The 12,177-nt window shown below is 43.4% G+C and overlaps 1 protein-coding gene and 1 long non-coding RNA gene across 2 annotated transcripts in view; one reads left to right on the top strand and one right to left on the bottom strand.

Moving 5' to 3' along the window:
* LOC307019398 (cell adhesion molecule 1-like) overlaps positions 1–7,464 on the top strand; it is a 425,716-nt gene extending 418,252 nt beyond the window's left edge. Inside the window, exons 9-10 of the mRNA XM_079650259.1 lie at positions 2,558–2,647; positions 7,302–7,464. Coding sequence (XP_079506385.1) covers positions 2,558–2,647; positions 7,302–7,318 — 107 coding nt within the window. The 3' untranslated portion in view covers positions 7,319–7,464. The remainder of the gene's footprint in view (positions 1–2,557; positions 2,648–7,301) is intronic.
* Positions 7,465–7,728: 264 nt separating this feature from the next.
* On the bottom strand, positions 7,729–8,809 carry LOC307019568. Its single transcript, XR_013802687.1, has 2 exons — positions 8,299–8,809; positions 7,729–7,862 (listed from the first exon to the last, which is right to left on the bottom strand). It is a non-coding gene; the product is annotated as an uncharacterized lncRNA (long non-coding RNA).
* Positions 8,810–12,177: the final 3,368 nt, after the last annotated feature.

Below are 12,177 nucleotides of genomic sequence, written 5' to 3'. Positions count from 1 at the left end.
AAAGTACGCTTGGTCTCTGTCGATGTGGACGACCGCCCAAAAGCTAAGGGTTGATCCAGGTGTTTTTGGCTTCTTGCACCACTGAGGATAGGAATTCCCCCGCCTAAATCCTATTGATGGTACTCCTTTGTTTACTTCCTGAACATAGTGACATCACTACGTAACACTCTCGCTTCTATATCTACGGTTAATGCAGGTTTTTTTCTTAGGCCATTTTGGCTTCTGCACCACAAAGGACATAAGTTAACGGGTCCCGCCTCAAATGCTTTATCCATGTCTTGTTATATATCCGTGGTTCACACATGTGGGCGTCCTAATTGTTGTAGTTGTTAATAATAAAATATTAATACATTACATTGATATAGCGCTTTTCCTGGTGCTCAAAGTAAAAAGTTGTTGTTGGGTCAGAGTTCAGGGCCGTTTCTCAGTCCTCGTCACCCCTTATGAAACTCTTCCGATTCATCCGCCAGCCAATCCCCGAACGGATCATTCCCCCCGGCATCGCTCCGTACCGTCTTTTGTTTTGTCAAGGTTGTCTCTGAAAGAATTGGATTGTTGTTTAAAACATTTCAGAGTTTGGATACTGATCCGAATCACCTGAAGGCCTTCATTAGCATTTTGAAAAGTGCTTCAGGCGGAGTTCTGAGCAGCTTCACGGACCTCTCTGCCTTGTTTTGGAATTACTTAAACTCCAGCACATGAAATAGATTTCTAAAATAACAATTATGAACAGATTTGTGCAGCAACTTGTGCCCTCAGGGAAGACTTCTTTCCAAAGGAGAAACGACCTCCACACCCTGAGGGAAGACATCTTGCTCTACAAGCGTCATGAAAACTTTTATTATGTAATTATCAGTGTGGGTTTGGGATGAATTGCATTTTTAGTTGTATCTCATTTTAGTTTAACTCATTACAGAATCTACTAAGTTGGTTTTAGTGGCATTAATCTTGTAGAACATCACACTGACATGTCTCCATGCTTTAATATTCAAAAAGCTCTTTATTGTTCTCATGCTGCAGCACCTCTTTTCACCCTCTGTCTGAAACCAGAGCCCAGTCTGCTCTGATTGGTTAGCTGGACGGCTGTTATGTGTCATTGGTCAACCGCTTAGAAATGTTAAAACCAATGTGTTATAGAGCTGAGCCAATAGCAGCACTTCCAAAGAGACATCATTACGGAACAACAACACATTGTACGTGATGGGCTTAGGGGCGGGACATCTCTAAGCTGTTGACCAATCACACTAGAGCAGGCAGTATGAGAAAGATAAAGAGCTTTTTGAACATTAAAGCATGGAGACATGTCCCAGTAGAGACACTGATACACTACATCTTAGTATTTCTACTTTACTTCCACACTGCTCCTAACAGTTAACCTCTCCTGCTTCCTCTTCCCTCCTTTCCTTTCCTTCCTATAGCACCTGTATGTCACTAACGTGTGTCCTTCCTACCTATATAAAAAACGTATTTTTCCAGCACCTTTTATTGATGCGTTTTCAGTCCGTTCCCAGGCAATCAGAGCAGCATGGGGGGTGTTTAAGCATCAGCACTGCCCGCGGCTTCATATCAGTGCAGCTGCCACTTCAACAAGGGACATGTCACTTTTGATAACTCCCTCTGGACATTTTCAGTGAGGGGAGTCTCCCCCGGATAATGAAGTATAAAATGAGAAGCCGTGGGAGGAGATATTGTCTCTGCTCTAGGGCTGTTTTTATTTGTGATTGGTCCCTCCTTCTGTTGTTGTGCATTACCATTTATGTATTGTGTTGTTATGTTTTAAGTCTATCCATCCATATTTTATTTTTCTCACCAAGTTTTCTCCTTGGCGATATGAATAATGCACACACACATTTGTTCGTTGGTAAATGCACAACAATGAGCTCTGAACAACAGCAGCTGGTGTTCATAGGATCTTAAATGATTCTTTCTAACAACAATTAGCAAGACGCTAGCTTATTCATTATTATTTTAATGTTATTTCAGAAGTATTTCATTAATTGTTTATATATCTTATGACAACAATATAAGCATTGTTGTCATTTATGATTTAATATTATTTAGATTAATTTATACAACAATAAGGACAAGGACAAGGAACACAACAATATATATAAAAAATAAAGAACGTAAGTGACAGAATATAATAGAATTAGGTGAAACTGTTCATGCAAACTATGAAAAGTAATGCATTTTTAAATATATATAAATCTATTTGTGCAATATTTGCCGCGTGAGCTCACATTAATACAAAAGAGTGTATATCCCCGAGACGTCTGTAAGAGCAGATGATGGGTCGCAGTGAGAACAATCACCAATTCATCAAAAGGTCTGCAGCCGCCCTTTAAATCACACACACACACACACACACACGCACACACACACACACACACACACACACACACACACGCACACGCACACACACGCACACACACACACTGCTGCTGGTCGTACATCAGGCAGATAGCGTCGCCTCACACTGACTTTACTTTATCGTCATGGCTTTTTGTACTCATTTGTTTCCCCCCTGTGTTTGTGGTGTGTGTGTCCTCTCATCCAGATGCTCCCACCACTACCCCTAAACCCACCACCGCCTCCACCTCCACCACCACCATCTCCTCCAACATCTCCCTCCCCGAGGCCAACCAAGGTACAGTATCCCCCACACTCACACACACACACACACAAACTCTCTTTTATCTGTGTATGTGTGTGAGTGTGCACCCTTACCCAACACACACCCTTCAATCGCTTCATATTTCTTCATGTTCATGTCCAGTGCCACTCATCATCCATGGGTTCTGGTTCATTTCTGTTACACACCTTTTTTTATTTGTATTAATTGTTTCAAATGTTATTCTGTATATAACTTGTATTCATATCAAATCAAGCAAACAAAAGCAAAGACAAAAAAAATACAAACGTCAACGCAATTATTAGTGAATAAAGGTTTTGATTTGCAATATTTATAAAACAAATATGTGTATGTATTTACATCAATATGTTTTAAAAAATAAAATAGAATTTGCTAATATTAAGTGATAATATTAGGATTAGTGTGAACAACTAGTTTACATGTTAGGCTAACAGTGCATTGGTTAAAGAGCCTGTTGCTGTTTGAATCTCTTTAAAGTAGAGACACTACATACTGATATACACCTGAACATCAGCAGGAGAGGACTCTTTAAAGTAGAGACACTACATACTGATATACACCTGAACATCAGCAGGAGAGGACTCTTTAAAGTAGAGACACTACATACTGATATACACCTGAATATCAGCAGGAGAGGACTCTTTAAAGTAGAGACACTACATACTGATATACACCTGAACATCAACAGGAGAGGACTCTTTAAAGTAGAGACACTACATACTGATATACACCTGAACATCAGCAGGAGAGGACTCTTTAAAGTAGAGACACTACATACTGATATACACCTGAACATCAGCAGGAGAGGACTCTTTAAAGTAGAGACACTACATACTGATATACACCTGAATATCAGCAGGAGAGGACTCTTTAAAGTAGAGACACTACATACTGATATACACCTGAACATCAGCAGGAGAGGACTCTTTAAAGTAGAGACACTACATACTGATATACATCTGAACATCAGCAGGAGAGGACTCTTTAAAGTAGAGACACTACATACCGATATGAACCTACAAAAACAATAGCAGGTCCCCTTTAAAGCAGACCAATATGAGATGATGAACCATGGATGCTGCGGTAACTGTTTTTAAACATTTTGTGACTTCATGAACAACAAATGCCTTTTAGATGAAGCTCATCCCTCATGCACAAAGTAAATTATAAGGATCACCCTCGAAGTTGGTTTTTGGGAAGAGGAGGGGGCAGCGGGGAAGAACAATAACACTTGAAAATTAGGGCCATCTTTTCAAACAAGCAAATGTTATCTTGCTCTTTCAGAAGCAGAACTATTGTGAGTGTAATTCTCCAAAGGAAGGGCAGATAGAAAACATCACTTTATGCCTGGAGTCAGAAATCATCCCGAGCTCCAGAAGCAATCAAAGCCTCTCTGACGGACCGCTCAATCGGAACAAATCTCCCGAGTCCGCAGAAATCACCGGCATTGTGCTTGATTATCACATCGGATTGCATTAAAGAGAATGCGTATCTGTGCCGGCTGATTGATGGCTGCTGCGCCTCGGGCGTTTTTACCCCGGCTGATTCACGCTCTGCCGATAATGCGCCTGCAGAGAATACCGCTCACTGTAAAGGTAGAATATAATGCTGGAGATTATTCGCACCTTATTTGTTAATCAGTCAATCAACGATAGTGTTCATTTTGAAGTTTTTCAGATATTTTACGAAAGAAAACTTCTGTTTGGAAGCAAATAAATCAACAACTTTTCTCCTTGGAGATATTTAAGGAGCCGTATTCTGCTCATTTTCAGGTGTATATCAGTATGTAGTGTCTCTACTTTAAAGAGTCCTCTCCTTATAATTTACTTTGTGCATGAGGGATGAGCTTCATCTAAAAGGCATTTGTTGTTCATGAAGTCACTAAATGTTTAAAAACAGTTACCGCAGCATCCATGGTTCATCATCTTATATTGGTCTGCTTTAAAGGGGACCTGCTATTGTTTTTGTAGGTTCATATCAGTATGTAGTGTCTCTACTTTAAAGAGTCCTCTCCTGCTGATGTTCAGGTGTATATCAGTATGTAGTGTCTCTACTTTAAAGAGTCCTCTCCTGCTGATGTTCAGGTGTATATCAGTATGTAGTGTCTCTACTTTAAAGAGTCCTCTCCTGCTGATGTTCAGGTGTATATCAGTATGTAGTGTCTCTACTTTAAAGAGTCCTCTCCTGCTGATGTTCAGGTGTATATCAGTATGTAGTGTCTCTACTTTAAAGAGTCCTCTCCTGCTGATGTTCAGGTGTATATCAGTACGTAGTGTCTCTACTTTAAAGAGTCCTCTCCTGATGATGTTCAGGTGTATATCAGTATGTAGTGTCTCTACTTTAAAGAGTCCTCTCCTGCTGATGTTCAGGTGTATATCAGTATGTAGTGTCTCTACTTTAAAGAGTCCTCTCCTGATGATGTTCAGGTGTATATCAGCATGTAGTGTCTCTACTTTAAAGAGTCCTCTCCTGCTGATGTTCAGGTGTATATCCGTATGTAGTGTCTCTACTTTAAAGAGTCCTCTCCTGCTGACTTTCAGGTGTATATCCGTATGTAGTGTCTCTACTTTAAAGAGTCCTCTCCTGCTGATGTTCAGGTGTATATCAGTATGTAGTGTCTCTACTTTAAAGAGTCCTCTCCTGCTGATGTTCAGGTGTATATCAGTATGTAGTGTCTCTACTTTAAAGAGTCCTCTCCTGCTGATGTTCAGGTGTATATCAGTATGTAGTGTCTCTACTTTAAAGAGTCCTCTCCTGCTGATGTTCAGGTGTATTTCAGTATGTAGTGTACTTTAAAGTGCTCCAAAACATTGTACGTGATAGGTTAAGGGGCGGTGAGAAAAATAAAGAGCTTTTTGAACATTAAAGCATTTGAACATGTCACAGTAGAAACACCTGAATAAGTCATAAGGCAGCTGCAATTGCTTTTTTTTCACCACCAACACGAAACTACGCTCTCCACCTGATGAAGCAAACCTCTGGTGTTCAGTGCCATCATTGTAAAAACATAACACTTTCCCTTTCTGCCAGATGTCCTCTCTTTGCTTTCAACCATCAGGGGCTCTCCATCATTACTGTGTGTATAGATTGAAGGCAGCACATTCATATGGCCATATTACGCTCTGCCAGTTGATTTCATTTACCCGCAGCGAGCTCACCGCCAAATGACTCCATCAGAGCAGGTTGAGTTTTATTTATTTTTTTATCAGCTACCCATTAGAGAGACAGAAGAGAGCACTTTAAAAAATCTAGAGCCCGAACCATGGCTCTTAAGCAAAAATTGACATATGGAAATGACTAAAAGGGCTATTTTCCTGGAGATGTCTTGCTGACCAGCTCCTAAAATGTGGATTTATTCGTAATTTTCCATTTAAAGGCACTTGTTATTTGTCTCCTTTCTCTATATTTATTTTCCCCGTGAGTTTTAGCCTTTTTTTCTGTCTGTGTGAAAGAGATTTGACTTGAAAAGAAACCTTTTGTGCTGCCCTCTCTCCTCAGTTTAGTATCATTTTAGTCGTAGGGAGTCCAACAGTAATGAAGTACAAATGCTCTGCTGATTTTATTAAAAATCCAGCCTTTAAATTCCCCCTTCAACATTATTTGACTAACTCAAATCGCTATGCCAACAAAAATAAAAAACCCTTGAGCCATTTCCCATTTTCATTTGATATAAAGGAACGTTGTCCATTTGCACCGAAGTCCCCATTCAGCCAAACACTTATGAAAGGCCTGTAAGTACTTCATCTCCATTTTTTTTATCAAGAAAGCAACTTTAATTATTCACCAATTTGGAATAAACAATGCAGTTCACGAAGGAATACAAATAATACATTTGTAACATGTGCAGGAAAACATTCAAACTGCAGGCTGGCATCACCTTTAGTTTGTAAAAGACAATAAACAAAGCTGACACACCACGTGCTCCAAATTCAGACCAACGTTCACACTTCTCATATTTACTACTTTGATTGTGAACTAAAACACAACCTGATGTGTCGGCGGATTGTAAAGTCCGATGATCTCCAAACGTGTTTTTATAGTTAACGTCTCAGGTTAATATCTGCACCACGTCATCATCATGTCTGTGGGGCCAGCGCCGTATAGATAGAAGAGTCACGACAGCGGAAGTCCAAAAACGGTTATCGTCACGTGGTTCATGCAGACGAGGATCGTTCCCCGGAAGTTCATGGCGGGCAATGTGAATGCATTGATAACAGGAGATAGAACTACGATTTTTGGTAATTATTAGTGAATAAAGGTTTTGATTTGCAACATTTATAAAACAAATCGATATGTGTATGTATTTACATCAATATGTTTTAAAAAATAAAATAGAATTTGCTAATATTAAGTGATAATATTAGGATTAGTGTGAACAACTAGTTGACATGTTAGGCTAACAGTGCCTTGGTTAAAGAGCCTGTTGCTGTTTGAATTCTTTAAAACCAATATAACCTCCTGGTGGTCAGGAGCATCACTTTCTAATGTTTATTGATATATTTAGAGGGAGGGGATCTAAAGGAATGCTTCAAAATTCAGATTAGATTAATTTCTACCATTTTCTTAAATTCATGGTAGTTTCAGTAATCCCATGGTAACTGAGGACACAAGTTATCTAAATGACTAATGTCATCTTTATGGCTTTCAGAAAGGACAGGAGACTGACAGGTGACTATCAAAGGACTAGCAGCAGCAGCAGCAGCAGCAGCAGCAGCATGATGATGATGATGATGATGATGATGTTAAATGTGTTGTTTTAGGAACATCCATTGCAAATACATGGAATTCAATAAACATTGAATAGCATATCATGCAGTTTGTCTGTGCCTTTTCCTCCGTGTTGTCCTGGTTTGCTGTGCTGCCTCCTAGTCGCCACCATGGTTTGCTGTGCTGCCTGGGGATGCTCAAATCGCTCTGAGAAAGGAGTACGAATGTACGGCTTCCCCTCTGACACAGAGCGCAGGAAAAAATGGCTCGCTCAAATCAGCAGGAGCAATTTCACGACCAACAGCAACAAAATATGTGAGGATATTATATATAGATATTTTTCACAAAACGAAAACCACACCATTGGGAAAGCTTAATGTTTTGTTTAATACAAAAAAACAGGGAAAGGCTTGAAAAACACTGAGAGTTGAGACTCAGGGTGCAGGGTGAGGGTCTCAGTGCAGGTATTCAGGCTCCATTGAATCTCCCTCTGGTTCTTGTGCTGAAAGAGGGAGTAACAGACAGGAGAAAGGGTTATACACACCTATATAGCACACCTATTGGATGAGTAATTGCCTTGGGGAGATAAGGTGTGGTCTTTGTTCCCAACTGAAGTTATGGAACTTTATTATTTGTGAGTTTAACAAAGTATGACAAATGGCATCAGTAACAGATGTGATATGAATTTCTATAAAGTTGTCTCACATTCTTGGTCATATTTTATATACAGTATGTAATGAGTATAACATGTCCAGTAAATATAAAGTGTTTCCTAATACCGTGTATTCAACCACTATGGAATATGTATGTGGGCACACAAAACTGAGTTGTTCTGTGTGTGAGTAACCTCAAGTCACTCCGCAGGCACATTTTGATTCAGACCAGTTTGTCAAGACAAAAAAGGGCAAGACTAGGCTGAGAGCAGAGGCTATACCCACCGTCTTCGTGCATCGCCCTGTGGTCAAAAAGAGAAGGGCCCCTGCACCACGATTCACCCCGGGACCTGTATCTACAAAGCCCATCGCTCATGATCACAGCTATAGTGTGAAAGGTGACACAGGTATAATAAGTATGAACTCTTAGTAACAAAAGTCATATTTCTTATTTTTAAGTGGTATAATATTTTAAATGTTCGAAAATCTACAGTGCCATGTCTTCTACTTACATTAGTCTCAAAGATTGAGGGAAGAAGGGATGAGGAGACTGAGAGAAAGGAAAGTGAGGGTGAAGAAAGAGAGGACATGGCTAGTGAGGAGAGACAGGGAGGGTGGACACCACCCACTCAGCCAGCAGCCAGTCAGCATACGAGGGAACCAGCAGCCAGTCAGCATACGAGGGAACCAGCAGCCAGTCAGCATACGAGGGAAGCAGCAGCCAGTCAGCATACGAGGGAACGAGCAGCCAGTCAGCGTACGAGGGAACCAGCAGCCAGTCAGCATACGAGGGAACCAGCAGCCAGTCAGCATACGAGGGAAGCAGCAGCCAGTCAGCATACGAGGGAACGAGCAGCCAGTCAGCGTACGAGGGAACCAGCAGCCAGTCAGCATACGAGGGAACCAGCAGCCAGTCAACATACGAGAGAACCAGCAGCCAGTCAGCATACGAGAGAACCAGCAGCCAGTCAACATACGAGGGAACCAACAGCCAGTCAGCATACGAGGGAACCAGCAGCCAGTCAGCATACGAGGGAACCAGCAGCCAGTCAGCATACGAGGGAACCAGCAGCCAGTCAGCATACGAGAGAACCAGCAGCCAGTCAGCATACGAGGGAACCAGCAGCCAGTCAACATACGAGAGAACCAGCAGCCAGTCAGCATACGAGGGAACCAGCAGCCAGTCAACATACGAGAGAACCAGCAGCCAGTCAGCATACGAGGGAACCAACAGCCAGTCAGCATACGAGAGAACCAGCAGCCAGTCAGCATAGGAGGGAACCAGCAGCCAGTCAGCATACGAGGGAACCAGCAGCCAGTCAGCATACGAGGGAACCAGCAGCCAGTCAGCATACGAGGGAACCAGCAGCCAGTCGGCATACGAGGGAAGCAGCAGCCAGTCGGCATACGAGGGAACCAGCAGCCAGTCGGCATACGAGGGAACCAGCAGCCAGTCGGCATACGAGGGAACCAGCAGCCAGTCGGCATACGAGGGAACCAGCAGCAAGTCGGCATACGAGGGAACCAGCAGCCAGTCGGCATACGAGGGAACCAGCAGCCAGTCGGCATACGAGGGAACCAGCAGCCAGTCGGCATACGAGGGAAGCAGCAGCCAGTCAGCATACGAGGGAACCACCAGCCAGTCAGCATACGAGGGAACCAGCAGCCAGTCAGCATACGAGGGAACCAGCAGCCAGTCAGCATACGAGGGAACCAGCAGCCAGTCAGCGTACGAGGGAACCAGCGGCCAGTCAGCATACGAGGGAACCAGCAGCCAGTCAGCATACGAGGGAACCAGCAGCCAGTCAGCATACGAGGGAAGCAGCAGCCAGTCAGCATACGAGGGAAGCAGCAGCCAGTCAGCATACGAGGGAACCAGCAGCCAGTCAGCGTACGAGGGAACCAGCAGCCAGTCAGCGTACGAGGGAACCAGCAGCCAGTCAAAAAGATCTATTAAAAAAATTAAAGAGAAAATTAAAGAGCCAAGAAGGAATCACCAAAAAAGCAAAGTCTGCACTAAGAAAAATCAGGAAGGAAAATGCAGCTCTCAAGAAAACAATGAAAATTAGGGACAACAAATATAAGAGAACGTTTTAAAAAGACCAACTTAAGGCATTAGGCAGACTCACCACAAAGGGGATGAAATGGAGCAATGAGACGATTAAGAAGGCTTTAAAAATGTGCTTTGCGTGCGGACCAACGGGTTACAAAACTCTGCAGGAATTGCAGATTCCCCTTCCAGGAATAAGGACACTGCAAAGAAGGATGCAATGTGTTAAGTTTGAGCCTGGTGTGTAACAGCGATCATCACTGCCCCTCCACCCGTAACATCACTGCCCCTCCACCCGTAACATCACTGCCCCTCCACCTGTAACATCACTGCCCTCCACCCGTAACATCACTGCCCCTCCACCCGTAACATCACTGCCCTCCACCCGTAACATCACTGCCCCTCCACCCGTAACATCACTGCCCCTCCACCTGTAACATCACTGCCCTCCACCCGTAACATCACTGCCCTCCACCCGTAACATCACTTCCCTCCACCTGTAACATCACTGCCCCTCCACCCGTAACATCACTGCCCCTCCACCTGTAACATCACTGCCCTCCACCTGTAACATCACTGCCCCTCCACCTGTAACATCACTGCCCCTCCACCCGTAACATCACTGCCCCTCCACCCGTAACATCACTGCCCCTCCACCCGTAACATCACTGCCCCTCCACCTGTAACATCACTGCCCTCCACCCGTAACATCACTGCCCTCCACCCGTAACATCACTGCCCTCCACCTGTAACATCACTGCCCCTCCACCCGTAACATCACTGCCCCTCCACCTGTAACATCACTGCCCTCCACCTGTAACATCACTGCCCCTCCACCTGTAACATCACTGCCCCTCCACCCGTAACATCACTGCCCCTCCACCCGTAACATCACTGCCCCTCCACCCGTAACATCACTGCCCCTCCACCCGTAACATCACTGCCCCTCCACCCGTAACATCACTGCCCCTCCACCCGTAACATCACTGCCCTCCACCCGTAACATCACTGCCCCTCCACCCGTAACATCACTGCCCCTCCACCCGTAACATCACTGCCCTCCACCCGTAACATCACTGCCCCTCCACCTGTAACATCACTGCCCCTCCACCTGTAACATCACTGCCCCTCCACCTGTAACATCACTGCCCTCCACCTGTAACATCACTGCCCTCCACCTGCCAGCACCCAGCCAGAGGAGCGCAAACAACAAAAACAAGCAAGGTGTCCCGTCATGTACCTGGAAGTTTGGTTTGGCAAAATGGAGTGAGAGAGGGACTTGAGAAACCTTGGTGGCTCTCTACTCATGTTGTTACAGTTGTCTTGGTTACAGCTCTCAAGTTTTTTTTTTTGCCATTTCCACATCTTTAGAAAATATGAAATAAATGAAGTGAAATCAACCTCTTCTCTGGAGAACAAACTTTGATTTTCTGTCTTGTGAGTTTGCAGTCTTGCCCCTCCACCTGCCATACAGTAGGTTACTAACAAGATGACTTATATAATACAGTGATAGAATACATGTTTAGTATGCTTACGTATATAAAACAGTAGTATTAAACTTACCTTGTGTTTTCACTCTCACTTAAGTCCCTCTCCCTTTGCCATCAATCCAAAATCAGCTGAGCTGCAACATAATACAGACAGGTAATAATCAACATAATCACAAGGACACAATATGGCTCTGCTAAAAACACTCACTCTTACACGCACCAAAGTTATATTTATCTAATATTTAACTCCCTCCACCCCTGCATACAATCCCGTTTAGAAGCCCCTCTTCTCTAATTCAACAACGTTGGACGAAATGACATTAAGAGAACGGAATTTACAATTAAAAGGCTGTTCAACGTGTGTTGCTAACTTGATCCGGTAGCTTTATCTGTTATCTGTAAACGTTCCCTAAATCTACTAATTTAGGGATAATCCACTGACATCCTTTAACACATGTTCATTTGAATCAGATGTACTGATAATATCCGCAATATAAATCTTTAAACTTCTTCTTACCTTTAAAAGTCCGTCACGAACGGTCTATTATGCTGCAACTCTGCAGCTCTGCTAGCCTTGGCGCTAACTTCCGGGGAACGATTGAGAGGCTCCACGATCCGCCATTG

Source organism: Notothenia rossii, assembly GCF_949606895.1.
Source record: "Notothenia rossii genome assembly, chromosome: 9".
Taxonomy (NCBI): Eukaryota; Metazoa; Chordata; class Actinopteri; order Perciformes; family Nototheniidae; genus Notothenia; species Notothenia rossii.
The sequence above is the reverse complement of the archived record's forward strand: the minus strand, read 5'-3'. Positions and strand labels throughout refer to the sequence as shown.